Raw genomic sequence first — 20178 nt, 5'->3', positions numbered from 1 at the left:
CTTTTGAGTGTCCTTGCAAAGAAAGGTGGCTATATTGGTCACTAATTTGTTTTTGTGTTGTTTTTGAATGTCAGAAATGTATATTTGTGAATGTTGAGATGTTATATTGGTTTCACTGGTAATAATAAATAATTGAAATGGGTATATATTTTTTTTTGTTGAGTTGCCTAATAATTATGCACAGTAATAGTCACCTGCACACACAGATATCCCCCTAACATAGCTAAAACTAAAAACAAACTAAAAACTACTTCCAAAAATATTCAGCTTTGATATTAATGAGTTTTTTGGGTTCATTGAGAACATGGTTGTTGTTCAATAATAAAATTAATCCTCAAAAATACAACTTGCCTAATAATTCTGCACTCCCTGTAGTGTTGTGATTATGTAATCCACTTAAACACACTTTAGGCAGGTGCTGCAGGCTTCCTCCTTCGTAGTTAATTTGGGCACACTTCAAGCAGGTGCCACAGACTAGCACCATGCAGGTTTTGGTTGATCTATTCGGCATCACTTCAAGCAAGGGCAGCAGGTTCTCCACTTCAGAGACAGTCAAAGTCTCCAATGCAGGAGCATGCTGGTCATGCTCTCTGGAGTCTCTGGAGGGTGGACGCTTAGTTCCAGGGCCAACCATTTCTTGTCCATGCTGGTAGTCGGCTGCTCCTGAAGGACTGGCTCAGTGCTTCCCTCTTCTCTCAGGAAGGGTATTTCCAGTCACTTTAGGACAGGGAGACAGCTCTTCCTTCATCTTGGACCCCTGGTGATTTCCCCTCACCTCTGTGAAGCTATCAGGCAAATACCAGCCCTGTTTGCCCAGAAGTCCTCTGGGTACTCTGCACAGTGCCCCCTCCTGGGTCGGAGAGAGTTTGGACATAGAACAACAAGTGGGTCAACAGCTTTCACTTTTGTACAGGTACCGCAGACTTAGGATGTGTATTTTCTGTTTGTGGTCTAGAACCTGTTTTGGTCAGATCTCCTTCCTTGTATTCTTCCCAGGCTGCCATCCAGAGGCATCCTTTGTGAAGAGTCAAGCTCCTCACATCAGAGTTGTCTCCAGGTTGGCTCCCTTACAACAGCGGCACCAAAGGGTGAGAAAAAACTAACATACCAACAGTGATCAGGGAGAGAAAAAAATGTTTGCCTCAATTAAAGGGCCATTTTCACTCTTAACAACAGAGACTGCAGGCCCACTCATCAACTCCACCATTTTCCAAATGGCTGTACTGAGTAAAACTAATCCACAGTCCTCTGCAGTAAAAGGACCTCATAAAGATATATTTAAGGGCAGCTCTGTTTCCTCTTCTTCCACTTCATTGTCTGAGTCTCCTCCCTCCGCTATCAGGAAAGGCAGCATTACACTTCCACTGAATTGGAAAGTAACCTCACCTCTGTCTTGTGTACATGAACCAGCTTGGGACTTCCAAAATTGAATATGCTAGCTTCATTCACTCTTGCTCACTTACACACCTTCCATTAATGTACTGCACTGGTCAGACACCTACACACAAGTGTACATGCGCCAGGATATTAGCAATGGTATTCGGGTAACTTGTGGCAGCAGAACTATGCATAAGGGAGCCAGTCAGCTCTCTCTCCCAGCATAAGTAAAAAGGTGTGGTCACTATTATTGATTCACCAAAACTTGTATTTTTCTCCACTAATCAACATACCAAGTCTTGACAGACTGTAGCCCACTGTCACACAGGAAAGCATGCTTGGTGCACCCTTCTAGGTACAGGGCATATTTAGGGCTTTGCTCATATCAAGAGTTATTCCTAGGCCTAAATGCACATGCTTTGTGTGAAACTGGGTTCAATAATGTAAATACCAGGTCACCAGATACTCTGGGCACTCGGGACATGCACATACCCTATGCAGAGGTGACACATGCCATCGAGTGAGAGAAGGAGAGAAAATCCTCTATAGAGGTCTAAGTTGTCTCATGTTGGGTCTATGTTGCAATGTCAAATATTGTACACACAAAATATTATCGACACAAATTCTATAATCTAAATGTTCACTAAAATGTCACTCCATTGGATGTAGATTATACTTCCTGATTAGTTATTACAGGAAGGTCAGAACCCAGTGTTCAGTCCCATGTACCAACCTACACATTTCAGAAAGGGCACACCTTAAATGAATTAGTGATCATGTTTAGTGCATTAATTTTGTGTGTGTATGCGTAAGTGAGTGGACAGTCATGGAAATGAATTCTTGTTGGTGCACTGAGCAATAGTGACTTTTTTATATTGCTGCAAAATCTCAGCCTGCGAGTAAGAGTACTGCGAATATGGAAATTGTCATTTTACAGTAACATTACACATAGTATAAGATAGGCTGCCACAAAACATGCAAAGAGCTTTCATGGCACTGGGGAGAATGACACACTCCCTGCTGCCAGCCAAAATTCTCCACTCCTTCTTTCACCCTCCTTACCTCCTCTTTCGATCCTCACCTGCAACAGCCCCTGCACACTTACACCACAGCTCCCTGTCACTTTTACTACTTGTTAGAGTAAGTGATAAATATGTGTGCTAAATCCCAAAGAAAAGGGAATATATGCCCAATACCACCTGATAAATTCAGGTCTGCCCAGTGGTTCCCACTGTGTGGGATTTAACTTGTATGGCAAGTTTTCACCATACTTGAAGGGTCAAAAAAAGACAGAGAAAGTAAGATTCCATTGGAATTTAATAGTCAGTGTATTGTCATTTGTGTAGCACTTTGTTTTGAACCTATTCATAATATTGGACACCATCTAAACATAAACCGAAAGGAAAACAATATAGTTTGGCATCTGCTGTTAGCAATGATTCTAATTATTGCCCCAGTTCTCCAAAACCTGTTGACTTTCCTAATGCCAGGTAATTGTTGCCCTAAGCAAAGTGTGTTGTAAGCACTCCAGGCCTTATTGCACTGTGAGGTTCATATGGTTTTTTCATTTCATAGATGTTGTTTTGGGGTTAATTTGGCATAGTCCCAGGCCTTATAACTGCCTGAATGCCTGAGTTTTTACCTCTCAGTATTAGTTCCTGTTATCTCTGCTCACTTTCTTAAAACCATATTCTGTGGGGTTTGAGCTGTACATACACATACCACTCCATAGATGGCAGGTTTTGGCTTGTGGGGCTGTGTCTGCCGTCACATTCCCTCTCATACCCATAAGTAGGTGCAGCTACACACCTGTCTATGGCAGTTTCAGCCATATGCAAACACGAAAACTCTTCAGAAGTAGTCCAGAATGCCCTCATACACTTCTGTCTATCAATTTGAATAGAATGTGTAAGCAACTTATCTCTCACTGATTTTCTCTTCTAATTCACACAGAGAAAGAAAAATCATAATTCTGGTTTTAAAGCATGCCAGAAAAAACTCCCACTGTAGGCCCACATGCTAAACATGCACTGTTTCATCTGTGGCATTCCACGGAGTAGCTTGCTACCTCTCTGTATATGTGCTTGCATAAATTTAAGAAATTGGATTAACATTTGAGGGGTTGACTAAATACCTCACGGAATATTCACATTCCTCGACAGGGTGAACCTTCAAAGTAACTAAATTAACCTGAGCTCATCCACCTAATAGTTAAGACACAGAGCAGACGTGCCTAACTTAGGGCAATGTGTAAAGTATTTCTGCAGTACCAAAATGGTAATAAAGTCAAAATGCAAAGCATTACAAATTCAATAGAGCATGGGTCCAGTATACCAACCAGGTTTGTCCTGTTCAAAGATTTTATCTTCTGACTTTAGCCCTTTAAGTCCCAATCCACCACAGGAATACACTTCTAAAGACCCCCAGGCCTCCAGGACCTAAACAAAGATGCTTAAAGACTCACAGTGTATGAGGCAGAGGCCAAACAACAGTCTACTCCAAGTGGAAGAGCTTGTGAAAATTTTGCCTTGAGGAACTTCAGGAAGGGAAAAAAGTAACTTTCGAATTGTTACATTCTTTAAACATGTATTAAACATACAACTTCACCATTGAATTGGATTTTTTATAACCATGAAAAATAGTTGTTTATTTTTCTAGCAATCCCATTCCTAAAAAATAGTATTACGATATTTGTTATCTGTATTCTGCTTTCCTACATTGGACAGCTAGGCCTGCCACAGTGAAATAAAACTTTTGGTTGTTAGTTACTTTAAGGACATGTTAACATTACATTTCCTTTTAAATACCCTGCACGTTGCCTTGTGGGTGACAAGACCTGCATGGGAGCGAGTTATTCATTTTTTTAAAGGCAGTTTTGACTTGTCAAATGGGTTAATTTTTGCAGTCTTTACTTTACTTCAGTCATGTAGGTCTGAACCTATGTTTTACATTGTCACTATAGTGAATGGTACAATAGGTGCTACAGTCCACTAGTGACATTTAATATCCAGGGCCTCGGTACACTTTCCACTATATACTAGAGACTTGTATATAAGATGTACCAGTAGGAAAATGCCAAAATGCAACCTTGTTTAAAGGGGAGCACAGGCACTTCAATACTGGTTAGCAGGGTAAAGTATGCAGAGTTCTAAAGTTAGCAAAACTGTAGGGTTCAGCAAAGGCCTAAAATCCATACTGTTCAAACAGAAAAGGTGAATTGCCTGCAGTGAAGCAATGTGTACATATAACTACAATAAAATACAACATACTCTAACTCTACTGCACTACGTGGCCTCGATAGCAATATAGAGATAGGCAAATCTCTATTGACGTAGCCTTTCCTGCCTTATATAAATGTTCAGGCTTTACTTCGACCCGGACTCAGAGTTACGTTTCAAATGCTGATCGATGCTTAAATTGATGTTTGTACACAGGCCAGAATTCCAAATTGTGCATGAATTACCACACTCTAGAATCTTCTGCTGGTAGACTTCACCAGAAAAAGCTTGGAGATATCTATCAGGATAAATTGCTAGGATATAAATACAAACCATGCAGTAATCAGTGTGGTAAACTCCAATTCCACATGTTAGGCTTCATTCTGAGGTTGGGAACACAGGAGAAAGTATTTGTTACCCATTAAACACCCACACCAGGGTAGTAGGATTTAATGTGTGCACACATTTTCAGGGCAGAATGGTGTTCATGGGAAAAGGGGACCTGCCCTGTCACTCTCTGGGGAGAGGCAAGGTCAAAGAAATTAAATCACTGCTTGGAGACAGTGTGCTGAATCTCCTGGGTGAACTCTGCAGATGTCCTACTGTGCAAGTGCCATCTGGGCGAGGGATGTCTTCTTTGACCTGCAGGCACAAGCTACGGCAGTGCCATAATTGCAAAGGTAGGGATGATTTAAAATGTAATGATCCAGTTTCTTTTGGGCTGCAAAAACAGTGGCCCTGGGAGGAGCTAGCAAAGCTCCATTCACGTCAATGACTATGACAGGCCGTTGAGAGCAAGGAGTCAGTGAGTGGCAACAATTTGTTGATTGCACAGAGAAGCAGGCTGTAGGAGAGTGCAGGGGGCTGCTCTCCTGGCAGTAACACATGTTTAGTACTGCATTTGGTTTCACTTTCGAAAAAACATTATGGCACTGAGCATGACAGAGTGCTCCTTATCTCAACTGTAGGAGTCAAAGAGAGGGAAGTAACTGACTGCGGACAACGATTGCACTAGTGGAATAAGAGGTAAGTGTGCAGTTAAGCTTCTGCCTGAATCAGGGGCATTGTCACACTCCCCCCTTTAGAAGCTAAGGTGGGGTTCTTGATGGGCCTCTTCTGTTCGCAGCTTGGCTTGGGAGGATGAGTAAGTGGAAGGAAGGATTAGTGGGTGGATGGATGAATGAAATGGTGGATAGAGATGCGTGGATGAATGAGCTAAAAGATGAACATAAGAATGGAAGAGTGAAAGGGAGGGTGGATGGATGGGAAGGATGCGTTGATGGATGATGAGAGGATGGATGGATGGTAGAATGAGTTAAAGGATCAATGGATGAAGTGAACCTATTGATGGATGAGCGAAAGGTTACGAGCCGCCACTGCAAATTATTAGCTGAATTCTAACTTTGAACTTTGGGTTTTGTCTCCAGATATGTATTTGTGCTTCTGTCATGATGATATCCATACAGCTGTATAGCTTGCAATATATTAGTTTCACTATCAGGTCACCAAGGCTACCACATTGTTCATCTTTCTACCTGCTGTAACCTTGAAGCCTCTAAACCCTCACCTTTGTCTTTGCCTCATAATACAATTACATATTCTAACCAGAGAAGTGGGTGCTGTTGCGGCCTTTCAAAGATATTGGGTTGTAAAGGGACAGCATCTGATTTGAATACATCCCATTTGCTTCTTGCTTCTTGCTTCTTAGCATAAAGCACATTGAACTCTGTTATTCAGAATGATATCATTGGGAGTTTCAGCCAAATGTACTAGTCATCACAGACCGGAACCCGATGCCACACTCCTTCCATTAGCGTATGTAGGTCATGGTTTAGTTTCTTAGGTTTCTCTGTCATTAGAGAATGAGCAATCCTCTAAGGTGTGGCTGTTGACTGTGTATACAGTTACTACAGTGTAGCTTAAGTGATAATCGGAAGCAGTGTGAACTCTAAATAATATATTATTTCAATTGTTATTATAGATGCAATTTTTTACTGTGTTGGTGTAGAAATAAAATATATCTGCGCCTGTTTCAATTAACACGCCATTTACATTTGCTTTACTAGCTGAACTAGATGTGATTGGTGTCAATTCGCAGGAAACCAGATATGGTCACCTTTGTGATTCTTGTGACTTACCAAATGTAAACAACATTTACTTGTATAACATGTAGCATACCAAAGGCCATGATGATATTTTCTGGTGCAAAGCCAAGCACGTTTTATGCACCACTAGGGCGTAAAGTGAAATCATTTAACCCAATATTTCTCTGTATTAGTGCACTGTTTTCAGACTGCACAGCTCAGAAACAGGAGGGAACCCTTACTGCTTCTGAGCTGTACTAGTTGAAACTAAAAAACGAATCCAAAGAAATATCAGATGAAATGAATTCCCTATATACCCTTCAGGCATATAAAACATGTACACGCCTTTAGGCCGTACCAGAAATTACTAGAATGAAATGGCCCGGGTTTATTAATACAATTTTTGTTTTTGTTCACTTCTTAGTGCAAGATTACATTTGAAAAATCACTATGAATCGATTTCTTCTTTCTTTTTGTATTATTTATGTCCTCTCTTTAATGAAATATGACTTCTTGGTCTCATTATAATTTTTTTTTATTTTTTAACTCTTCCAGATTTTTCCTCATTGACCCTGGATCTAAACACAGCCCACCGGTATCTCCGGCTTTTGGATGACAATCGAAAGGTAACCAACTCATCTCCCTGGCAGCATCCTTACCCTGATCATCCAGACCGGTTTGAGCACTGGCGCCAAGTGTTGTGTGCTGAAAGTATGTACATGGGACGCCATTACTTTGAAGTAGAGCTAAAAGGGGAGAACACACATATTGGCATGACCTACAAATGCATTGACCGGAAAGGATCTGAGTCAAACAGCACAATCACTGGAAACAACTTCTCCTGGACTTTGAAGTGGAATGGAAAAGAGTTTTCTGCTTGGCACGGTGACGTGGAAACTCTACTGAAGTCCGAAAAGTACAGCAGAGTTGGAGTTTACCTGAACTATCAAAGAGGGACTTTGTCTTTTTATGGGGTTACCAGCAGTATGAATTTGTTACACAAGTTTGAAAGTGAATTTACTGAGCCTCTCTATCCTGCATTTTGGTTGCCGAAGAAAGAAAATTCAGTCACCATTATTGGGCCAGAGGAAGGCCCTGGGAAGAGCCCGGTGGCTTCCCCAGTATCTCTGGTTTCCTCTACTGAAACCATTACTACAATCACTACTTCTTCGGTGGCTGATGTTCTATCAAGTGCAATTCTGGATCCAAAAACGGAAATATTGGCCAATACATCGATCCACACTGTAAGAGTTGAGACAACAACAATTCATGGGTCTAATGTTACTATTTCTTCCTCTTCCTCTAAGAAGTCGAGTCCAGTTCTGGAACCTTCCAATGTTATATCTGATGTCTCTCTGTCAACAACAGTTAGTGCCCTCCCAACTGACAAACCGGCTGCTGCAACAATTGCCACGGTCTAGTCAACACCATACCATGTTACAATACCTGTGCTAAGTAAATCAGTAAGCAGTTCACTCATTTAGATGACTTGCCAAAAGCTGTTGACTTGGCATTCATTTCTTGGCACTATAGATGCAGGATTCCTCGAGGCCAACCTCTTATGTAGGTGAATCATTTTTAATATGAATCATTTTTGTACGCCACACATTCCTTATGAATCTGTGATTATATTTTCAGCACAGTAGGAATGTGCCAGACTTTGCTGGCATAATGTCACTGGTAGGTGTAGGTTATGTTTTGCTAAGCCATTTTATATAGTGTTCCAGTGCCAATGAAAACTTTTAAGTGCAGATTTCACTCGATATCTGCTGTTACTGGAGCTTATAAGGGAAGAATCAAGTATTCAATTAATTCTAAAACATTACGTTATCGTTTTATCTTCACAGATAAGCAGTTAGTTTATTCTAGTGGGTAACATCTTGTGAAGCAAATACATTGATACACTTCTTTCTTTATTCATTGTTAGGTTAGCATCAGGATGAATACCTCATTTACACAAGTTTAACCTGAGAATAAGGTCCAGGGATATCACACCAGAAGTCTAATGTGGGTTGAATACCAGCCATTAGGTCAGTATATGAAACAACATCAACAGTTTGGCACATCTTAAAATATTGGGAAAATATTATAGTCCTTAATGTTGCTAGTTTTATCTTCTAATAAGGTGTTCAATGATCCATGCCTTGGCCGAATATTGTGTCCTCATTGCCAGGGTAGCACATTGGATTATCATACAGCACATTGCTCAGCCATCATGGGCATAGTAAACAGTTTGCCTACCCCTGGTATGGCCTATCAGCAGGGCATAATTGAAATGGCAATCCATTCTACCAACACCTAATATCAGTGTCAGCCATAGTTTCATCAATGGACGAGGTAATCATTATTGTCATGGTAGACCATTCTTTCATTGCAGCGGTAGGCCATTCTGTCATCATTGTAGTGGTAAGTCGTTCTGTCACCATTGCTGTGGTAGACATTCTGGCCACAGTTGCGCTTGTAGACTGTTTGTTGACCATGTCCAAGGCATACCCTTTTACTATCATTGCCACACTGTTTGCTAATTATTGGTTATGATTGTTGCTGATATAGACCATGCAACAACCATTTTTATATTATGGATGTGAGAAACTGCAGAGTTATATGTCTTGTTCTTGTCTCATGCCATACACAGTGTTGGTGAATAATTATAGAGTACCACTGGGTAGAATACAGGTGCTCTTCTGATGCCAATCAGTTGGAAAACTTGGTGACAATGCGTGATATTATTGCATCTGGCACAGTGAATGTCCCAGATGCAAGCGGAAGCTTAGTCCACCAGAGATTTAATTGGGGGAAATGACCTGAGATACTCTACAGATGGATATACGTCCAGCCTATGTCAGTATTTTGCTCTGTAAGGAATAATTGATTAGGCATATATTTATTGCCATTGACCACGAAGTAGTTTTCCTTTATTAATCTACACCTTTTACAACCATCTTTAAATGTGAACATATCTTAGACCTTTCTAGATTTACGGTAGTACCTCAATACGGATCTGTTTTGTTAAACATTGTTTATTGCGTGATACTGAACCAGCATGCTCGGATGTGGTGTCAGGCCCCTTCTGTTAGAAATCAGTTCATGATTTCCAGTAGCAGCTCATCACAAGCTTCTCCATTGAAAGTGGGCAAATGACCCCTTCAAAATAACAGTGCTTTCTAAGTAAATTGCAAAACCTGCATTTTGCTTCTCTACCTCACCAGCCAAGTGAAATTGAAGAAATTTATTTTTAGATATTCAGTCTTTTCTACTCCTAAAAATGGGGCAATCATATTGGTAAGCACCTGCCAGATGGTGCTGCTTTTATTGACAAACATTGGCAAAGCGAATAGGTTTGGCTTTTTTATTAGTGGAAGTGCTTCTTCACTAATTACCACCTTGGTATATAGTGATGAATGTTGGAAAGATTCAGTGGATGGACGGGGTTGGCTGAGGTAGGGCCCATCTTCCATTGCTCAATATTAGACCCCATTGCATTGCAATTCATTCTCTGTCCTTTGAAAGAACGCTGACACCCATTGAGGAACCAGTGGATTTAAAGAAAAGGATTCACCCACATATCCACAATAACGTTGGACACAACTTAGCCCCCTACAACCTGAACCTTAATTCCCAGCTACCCATCCACTCAAACATTCTTTGATGCTGGAAAAAAATTCAGAGTGGGAACTTAAATTCCTCTGCTGTACTTTCTGTGCAAGGGATGTAGTCATATATAGTGCAGCACGTACAGTGGGAATGGTGCCCGAGTAAGTGAGGGAGTCTCTGCACCCCAAACATGGTAGTTTTTTATTATCACATTATCAAATCATGCACATGGGTCTCATTTTCCTTGGTTCCATTCAGGCCAGAGCAGCCTTGCCATGACACCTGCTGTACATATTTATAGATGTGTTCTTTACTTTTTAAAGCAAGCATGTGGTCTTTATTTGCATGTGTTAGGTACAGGTGAAATTATTTCAGAAACCTTCTAAGCCACAGTGTCACTAATTAGAATGATAAAATACCCCAAATTAGCAGTTATAAAAAGAATAGTAAACACAGCTCTCCTGTTCAAATAATTAGCACTCCATCTAAGGCGGTTGCATGTTAACTGAGAGTTTATACTTGAATGCATAGTATATGTGCATCTAACAAAGCACGCCACAGATTGTGTTACCAGATAAAACAATGTACATTGTTGGCATTACTGAGGTGCTGCATGAGTCCTCTGTTCCAGAGCATTGAAACACCCAATGTCCAGCTTAATCTGCCATCCTCTTCCAATAAACACGGGCAAGATGTATAGACTAGTTGCTTACTCCACTCAGGCTGTCACCACAGAGGATACGTGGTGTGTGCTGCTGCCCTCACCTTGCTGTATTGCTGTGCCCATATCCCCCACCCAACTACCTTCGGACCGGGAACATAATTTATAGTGAACACTCTGAGCTTGGGCTTCTGCATCTTGTACTTCAGCCAGCTCCTTCAAACAGAAAATAAGCTGCCTTGAAACGTGACATGTCAGTGATACCTTTGTAATGCATTTGTTAAAAACCAGGCTTATATCTGCCCCAGCAAATCACCCTGGTGACGTGCAAACACCGGGTGACGGCCCTCCAGACAGCTGGTGACTTTTAAAAGTGGTGGGGTATAGCCCTTGGCTGGCATTCCAAAGATATTTTTCTTGAAGGCTTATCTCTCTCTTTCTTGCACTATGTTTACTGTCTCACTCTGACTCAGTCAGTCTCAATTCGTCTCACTAATTCATGCAGTCTCACTGATTCTACTCTGGCTCACTCTCTCACTCAGTCCCTCTCGTTCTCAATCATTCTAAATTAGTCTTACTTTGACTCAGTCTCACACACAGTAACACTCAATTACACTCACTGTCATTCTCCCTGACTTGATCACATTCATTCTTACACATACTGGTCCTTGCTGTCACTCATTCTCACTCACGGTGATGCATTCCTTCTCTGACTCTCTCTAATTTTAACTCCGACACAGTCAAACACTCATGCTCACAGTGGTGGGATTTCACCAGCTCTGAACAGTATCTCCGGTGGCTGACACAGGCACCTTCATACACCTGTGACAGCAATGAAACAATGTCACTAGCTGCCCCAGTTTGCTGCTGCACCTGAAGCGAGACTGCATTTTATTTTTATTATATCAAGAGTTGAATAATTATTATTTACTCTTGATACAAAAGAAGGAGGGTGTAGTGTAGCTGTGGAGCGCATAAATGAGAACCGCTACTGGTCCAAGGACACCTACCCATCAAACCAACCCATCTCCTCAATCATCCATACTTTCACCTATCCATCCCCCTTTCATCCATCTCAATCATCTATCCATCCTTTCGCTCATCCATCCACCCTTTGGTCCATCTATCCATCCTTTCACTCCATCCATCATCCTCCCTTTGGCTCACCCATCTATCCACCCTTTCAATCAGCCATCCACTCTTACACCCATCCTTCCGCCCTTATACCCATCCACCCATTCATACATCCCTCCATCCACCTTTCCCTCAGCCATCCATCCTTTCACTTGCCCATCTCATTATCTATTCATCCATCAATTCACTCTTTCACTAACCCTTTCATTTATCCCTTTATCCAGACCTCCATCTACCCTTCCTTTTACTCATCCATCCTTTCACTCATCCATCCTTTCGTTCTTCCGTCCGTACTTTCACTCCATCCATCCGCTCAGCCATCTATTTATCCTTGCACTCCTCATCCATCAATCCATCAACCCATCCTTTCCATCCACCCTCCCTTTCACTCATACACCTCCTTGCCTTTCACTCTTCCATTCTTACGGCTATCATTTCATTCGTTCATCCATGCATCTATCCATCCACCACTTCATCCATCCAGTCACCCATCCTTCCTTTCACTCACCCTCCCAAGTTAATTATGAGCCTTTGTCTACTGAGCTGCAGACAGAAGAGGCCATCAAAAACCCCACCCCACAGTAGCTACTGAAGGTGAGGGTGACAATGCCCCTGATGCAGGCAGAAGCTTAACTGCACACTTATCTCTTAGCCCACTAGTGCATCTGTTGTCTGCAGCTGGTTACTTTCCTCTTTTGGGCCTCTACAGTCAATATGAGGAGCCCTCTGTCATGTTCAGCTCCATAATGCTTTTATCAAAGTGAAACCAAATGCAGTACTGAACACGTTACTGCCATAAGAGCATAAGAGCAGTCCCTGCACCCCACCTACAGCCTGCTTCTCTGTGAAAACAACAAATTGTTACCACCCACTTCCTCCTTCTCCTCATCGGCTTGCCCCACCCTCAGCCATTGAAGTGAATGGAGCTTTGCTAACTCCTCCCAGTGTCACTGTTTTTGTGTCCCAAAAGAAACGGATCCATTGTATTGTAAATCAGCCCTCCCTCTCCGATGAAGTCACTGTTGTAGCTTATGCCTGCAGATCGAGGAAATCCTCGCCCAGCTGGCACTTCGGCAGTAGGACATCTGCAGAGTTCACAAGAGTTCACCCAGGAGATGCAGCACACTGTGTCCGGACAATGATATCTTTTTCATCTGCTCTGTGTTTATTTCACTGTTCTTGACTCTCCACGATGGGGGATGGCAGGGCAAATGCCATTTTGCTCATGAACACCAGTTACCCCTGCCTGCAGGGAGTAGGGGGGACTATAATTTCTCTTCTTCAAGCAATGTGACAGGACATTAATAATCAACGTGGGCTTTTTTTTTTTATATTACAGTGCATGGACACCAGCACCTTAGGCAATATGACATAACACCCAATCACATATAAGCACAACAGTAAAGACGATGCACCCCTTTGGGTTGATCTAAAATGTTATGGATTACTTCCTCAAGAAATGTCTGAACATGCCTAGTCTGCAAAAAAGGGGCTGATTCAAAGCACCTCCATTTCCAAATTTTTGTGCTCATCATATGAGATCTGGCAGCTCATCACGCGACCTCTCTATTTCTGATACAGATCTTGCTAATCGACTTGTTAAGCAGCATGGGGATTGCTGCAGATTATTTTGTTGTTGTGCAATAATGATCTGTTTTATAGCGGCCCTAGTCTCGGGGATCGAGATTTCATTGCTGAGATTCTCAGCAGTCTGTGGTGGCAGTGTCAGAGGGAGCACTCCTGACAAAAAGTAATCGAGGGCATCCACTCCTGTGATGCCAGTGCGGTGATATAAGGCAGAATAGTGTGTGCAAGAAACTGCATTGATATTGTCCTGCCTGTACAGCCTATCACCACTAGAGGAGGCTAATTCAACAATCACAGAGCCTCATTTAGCTGCATTTGCCAACCACACCAATTGTGCCCTGTTCAGTCACACTCAGCATGGGCTTGAATCATGTAATTTTTGTAGTTGAAGCATTTGAGATGCTCCACCTCCAGCACCACCCTTTCCCTGGTCTCCAAAAGCTCAGCTTGGATTTCTGTGTGATCTGGGCATCCCGTTCAAGGGTCCTCATTTCCTCCACAAGTGCGATGGCGTGGAGAAGCGTCCGTCTCACCCCTGTGGCCGCAGAAATACAGCGAACCCGGATTATGGTCTTAAATGCCTCCAATTCTATCAACAATGAGGATGCAGTGCCAGTGTTGTCCTCAAAGTAAGCATCTATGGTGTCCCCCAGGGTGTCATGATATACTGGGTCTTCCAGAGACACTGGTCACAAGCACCATGTAGGGATAGAGGTTCTAGGTCTTGCTCACACCAGCCCAATCAAGAGGGTGTTATAGTCCGAGATCGTACAAGATCATTCTAGTGAGATACTTAGCAACACTGTCTTCATGGACATCTGGGGAGCATAATATTGTGTAAAGTCACATATGAAGGTCAGAAAGAGGTGAGAAGAATGAGTAGTCTCATTCCTCCCCATGTTGAGAGTGCCAGGAGTCTAACCGTCTCCATCCCTTCTGCCAGGCAGAGAACGAGCCGGCTTCTCTGTGGATCAGGAAATCATGTAAAAGGGCATGTGAGCAGTTCACAGTCTGGTCTGCAACACAGTTATAATCTCCTCTCAGTATAATGGACCCAACTCTGTGAGGTGCGAGGATTCTGGACAGAGTGCAAAAGAGTGATGACTGGTCAATGTTAGGGACATATATGCTGCCTATGGTGATGTCACTTGCATCCAGTCTCCCCGTTATCACAATGTATCTACCCTGAGGGTCAATCAGTTGGCTAGTGCATTGGAACGGGACCCGTACTCTGACCTATATAAGGACTCCTCTTGTATATGTGGAGTACGTAGTGTAATATAATTGGTCCCTTCATCTACGTTTAAGAGCAAGTCCTTCTTTAGCGTTAATATGCGTCTCCAGAAGTAGTGCAATCTGGATTCCACACCCTGTTATATGTGAGAATACCTTGTGCTGTTTAAGCACAGAGTGCATCCTCCTCATATTTCAGGATATTTAATATGTAACGGGAGATGCCGGGGGAGTAGGAATAGTAAGATGCACCTATATATAGACGGGCCTATAACCACCAAACACTTGGGAACAAATCTCTCCATCTCAAGCCGACATTGACTTCTAAAGCACAGTGCAACCATTTCCTCGTATGAGCTAAAGAACAAACGCCTGAACTCCCCATCCCCAAGACAAGCAGTTCAACCCTGATCATCCACATTCATTCATACAACATCCATCCATGGAAGTACCCACAAAAAACTAGCACAGTAACTTGCTGCTGAGATCTAACTCCATGCCAGCTCAGTCCATAGGGGCTCTGGTCTGGACCAGCACTTGGGTGGGCTTCCAACAAGTCCCACACTTCTTTCAATGTATTAAAGAATTGCACCCCATCCAGGGTAATGACCCTCAAGTGGGCCGGAAACAGCATGTCCTACTTTAGTCCTCTGGTCCGGAGTTGCTTTTTGGCTTCAAGGAATGAGGAACGTTGTCTTAGTACATCTCTCATGAAGTCCAGAAAGAGCATTACTTTACTGTTTGCAAGCATTAAGTTGTTCTTTGTTCTGGCTTGCACCCAGATATGCTCACAGTCTTTGTAATGTAGCAGGCGCGTGACTGTTGGTTGTGATGGGGTTCCTGTTAGCGGCAGTCGAGGGGAGTCCCTTGTGTCTGTTCGAGGGCTTAGGAGGAGGATAACCCTTTTGGTGCCATCTCCTCTCTCAGCCAGCGTTCTAGAAATGCCACCATGTTATTGCTCTCTGTTCACTCTGGAATACCTATGACCCTAAGATTGTTCCTGCGCAACCTGTTTTCACTTTCCTCATCTTGGCTTTCAAGAGTCCGTACCTTAGTTTCTAATTCCGTAAGGCGGATCTGCATTCCAGACATTTTGGAGAGGATATCCTCTATCATGCATTCTGCGGCTGAGACCTGTTCCGTGATCTGTCTGATCATCGCAAAGGAGGCCTAAATCTTCTCCCAAAGTATCTATTTTGGTAATCAATGCCTCCTGGGATGAGGAGAGGGCTTGTAGAATATCCTGTAATGTAGGGCTCTGCTGGGGCCCATGAGTACGCGTCAATTCGGCAGAAGGCATTCCCTCCATGGGTCTGAGGCCTGCATCTAGTTCCTTTTTCTTTGTCAACTTTCCCATGGTGGAAGTGAGAGAAGAAGAAATCAACAACCAGGTATCAAAGAGATCTGTACCAGTCCAATATTGTGGGCCCTCAGCTTATCGTATTGATGGGAATGTGGAGTATGTGGATAATCTCAGCACTGGTAGGCCTGTTGGGAACTTACATTCAGCATGAGAAACAGCCCCAATCTAGTGGTCCCTAAGCACCGCCGCCCCCTCAGAGGAGCCGAAGTGTAAGCAAGCATAGGGGATTGTAGCCAGAGCTGTACAGCTGGTTCAGCATTTTCTCTTGTGTTTCATCAGATGGCAGCTGTTTGGGAGGGAAAAAATTGCATTGGGAGTGAAATCAGGCTGAGGGTCTGTCTACCTCAGTGTCACCACGCCGCCTCCTCCCAATGTCTCCATGGGTCGGTTAGTTGTCGCCTTTGAACAGTAGGTGCCTACATGCATCAGGGCCTTGCGCCATGGCTAAGTCACTAGACTAGAAGTATCTGGCTGTATTGTACTATATTGTATGAACAGTATTAGTAGGCCTCTCTGTTAGCCCCAGTAGTGTTCCACAAAGTGAGGCAGTCTCCTGTGCACACTTCTATATGTAAATTGGCAGCCAGCAGGTAGGTGAATTCACTCGGGTGGTTGCTGCACTCTGTCTGACCCCAACAATCACTAAACAGCATAAGTGGTACAGGAATTCAGGTCTGGCAGGGAGCGCATGAAAGCAAATCACACTTGTAAGGCTTCTTATTCACTTCAATTCCCGCTCTCTCAGTTGTGTCTGATAGACCTTGGGGAATCTTTTCAGGGTTTGATATTGACCCCCCGAGCTGTTCAGGTCCCCACTTGGTATTCAAAGCCCAGGGAGGCCCCAGGCGCTGAACCATCCATCATATAGGGGATTCTTGTCCCTTCCGTCACCCACTCTGGAGCCTTGCCAGCCAGCCAGCCTGCCAATACTGCCACAGCCTCCTCACCTTATGTTGCGTTCTCCCTCACACTGCCGCCCATCTCTGAAGGTGGAAAGGCCCCGGCACCAGACGTGTAATGTCTTGCGTGCTGTGGTAAGATATGTCAGGACTTGTTTGAGCTCCTCAGTGCCGTTTAGGTCCCCACACAGTGTTTGGGGCTGAGGGAGGCCGTAGGCACCCAGGCAGCCTAAATGCAGGGCCAGGGCTCCCCACATCCTCTGTAGCCAACTTCGCCCCAGTATCAGGTCCCTAGTCAGAGCAAGGCTGGAGCTTGCGGGTGTGTCTCGGCCTCCATCCCCAGGTTAGAGGCACTGGAGTGCCCTCCTCTTCCACAGCCCTACTTCTTGATCCATGCCCCCACTCCTACATGGTTCCACGGCAGCACCAGTGCATGTGCTACTCCGCACTGCACTCACCCCGGTTCTACGACTTTGATGTTACTCGCCTCTAATCCTATACTTCACCAGTTGCAGCACTTTCGACCTCTTTAGGTGCCATCTTAGTTGCTGCAGCTCTCTCGGCCCCAAGCCAAAGCCAGGAATTTCAATAAAGTGCGGGTGCAATGAGGCATGAAACTTACTGCAGTCGACTGTTCAGGAGTTATAGCATAGAAGGGCTTGTTTGTGGGGGGCCCCAGGTTGGAATAAGTGACCGGATGCAGGCTGATGGGGGCTCATCGGCAAGTAGCTCACGGATCCACGGCCGTCTGCTATGGTGTTCGGCCACGCCCCTCTCAGAACTTAAATATTACTGTTAGTCACATCCATAGCACACAATTTGCCAGTGTTATGTCTTCACACCACATTTGGTCCTCCATGGATGATGTTCCAAAAAGTTCTAACATTTCCATTGCAGGCTGATGTTTGGCTCGCTTTGTGGAGAAGGGCAGTTAGTAGGTGAAATATTGTGCTTCTGTTACATGAGTGTGTCAGCCTTAGCGAGTTTTGGGGAGAGGCCAGAGAGCTGTTCAAAGTTGCTTCCATGTCTTCTGGTTTATTACAGATGCCCATTTCGCGGCAGGGTTTTGATGGTAGTTAGATTGCTTCAAAGTTCAGCATTCAGCTCCACCTCTGGCATAGAGACTAGGAAACGCTCTCATCTAATGAGGGATATTGCTCAAATGTTCAGAAGAGACACAACTAATATCTCTGCTTTCAGAATCCCGAATGTATAATCATGGGTGGAGCCATCGTTGGGATAAAATGATAGATGGCACCACCATATGTTTAACTATTCGAGTTAATAGACCTTGCAGTGAAATATAGCTCGTTGACTGTATCCTCACCTTTGTCTTGCACAGCCTTCTGCTGCCTCTATGGCTAGGTTCACGATGGACAATTACCACGCACATAATCAAAGTGCTGTTCTTGGAAATGATTGGGCTGCTCTGGGAATGTGAACATAATTTGCTGCTCTTTACTTCAATTTGCACGTCGTCTAGTTCATCACATTATATTATATATATCAAGGAGATCTATTTCCGTTATGTGTTTTCATTCTTTGTTGACTGTACACAATAATTAAACTAAAAAAAATGTTATTAAAAATGACTGGCTTGATAGTTTATGATCCGCAATTTATGTATCTTTTAATAACGTCTTAATTGTCACCATTTATGTACCACACAACATAAACATGTTTCCACAGTGTTCAGTTATAGTTATTACACTAATCAAAGAAACTCATTTTACTTACTTCCAGAGATTGAAATGCGGAGTATGCCCTTATGGCATTCAACAATGGATCTGCAATATTTTTTCCATTTAGGAGCATTTGCATTTGAAATGCTTAACATAAGTTACATGGAAATTTGGATATAAAACAAAGGGGCTGTGTAAGCCATGATGGGTGGGGGCTGAGGTGCTCAGCTACATTGAGGCACTGGAGGTTAGTGTGCAGAGAAGGTGTTTTGCGGACCTACACATTTATGACATATGAACTTTGGCCTCTTGGTAGGGTGACCGAATATGGTTTTGTAATGTTTGTCATCAAAGGTTGCAGGATCATGATACTGCTGTATGCTTGCTCAAAACTTTATTTCCATATTACTGTTAGCTATGTGACTGGACCGGCACCCAACAGCCATCACAAATTCAGGGTATGCTTCTTAAACAAAAAATAACTCCTCTACATAGGAACCATCATTACCAATGCCTTTGTTAAACAATAAAGTGTGTAGGCTGACTAAGCAGCATGCTTTATATTGCTAGGAATGTCTTCTCCGGAGCATCTTGAGGAACCAGCATTCCCTGTTGTTTTTTTTACTAACTGGGAAAAGAAGCCTGCACTTTTAGCCAGTTTAGTTAGAGTGGACGATGTTGTGCTGGGACAATTTCTAAAGAACGAAATAGTGACATGCTCATTGCACACAGCTTGGGAGGGGAATGCTGGCTTGGGTACATTTTTACAGCGTGAAGAACGCAATGTAGTATATTGTTAGACTGCCATTTACACAATGCTAGGTCTTTGTGTTTCATTTTGAATTATTATACGGTATGTAATGTTTATTTCTGCAGCTTGCATCCTTAGATTGCTTGCTATCTCTGAAATCCTGCCACAGTACTCCTAAAACCATGCATGAAGAATTGACCTTCACTACTTTCTACTTGTTTCCTCTTTTTTCTTTTTCAGTGACCCTAGTCTTACCTTCCACCTCTGCATGCCTTTTATTTCTGAATATAACCTCCTCTCAGTCTCATGCCGGTCTGCCTTAATCTCTCCTATTGTAATTCTGCAATTGGCTGACACCCCCTTTCATAGATCACAACCTCTCCTTCTTTAAAACCCTATCACTGCAACATAACACTATGTAATTTCTGCCACCCTATCTATATCATCAACCATTCACTTGAAACCACCTAGAGCCCACTAATGATGACACCTATGTGGTATTAATATAATCTATCACAAAGGAACTAGAATAAATGCTTGTCATTTTTGTGGAGCGCACATGATTAATCACAATAATTAACAATAACCACTGGAT

At 43.1% G+C, this 20178-nt stretch overlaps 1 protein-coding gene across 1 annotated transcript in view; it reads left to right on the top strand.

Annotated features, from left to right (window-relative positions):
• TRIM16 (tripartite motif containing 16) overlaps positions 1–18753 on the top strand; it is a 112352-nt gene extending 93599 nt beyond the window's left edge. The window contains exon 6 of the mRNA XM_069200347.1: positions 7235–18753. Coding sequence (XP_069056448.1) covers positions 7235–8100 — 866 coding nt within the window. The 3' untranslated portion in view covers positions 8101–18753. The remainder of the gene's footprint in view (positions 1–7234) is intronic.
• Positions 18754–20178: the final 1425 nt, after the last annotated feature.

This window comes from Pleurodeles waltl, chromosome 7 (assembly GCF_031143425.1).
Source record: "Pleurodeles waltl isolate 20211129_DDA chromosome 7, aPleWal1.hap1.20221129, whole genome shotgun sequence".
NCBI classification, from domain to species: Eukaryota; Metazoa; Chordata; class Amphibia; order Caudata; family Salamandridae; genus Pleurodeles; species Pleurodeles waltl.
Note: the sequence above shows the minus strand (reverse complement) of the source record. Positions and strands in the feature narration are given on the sequence as shown.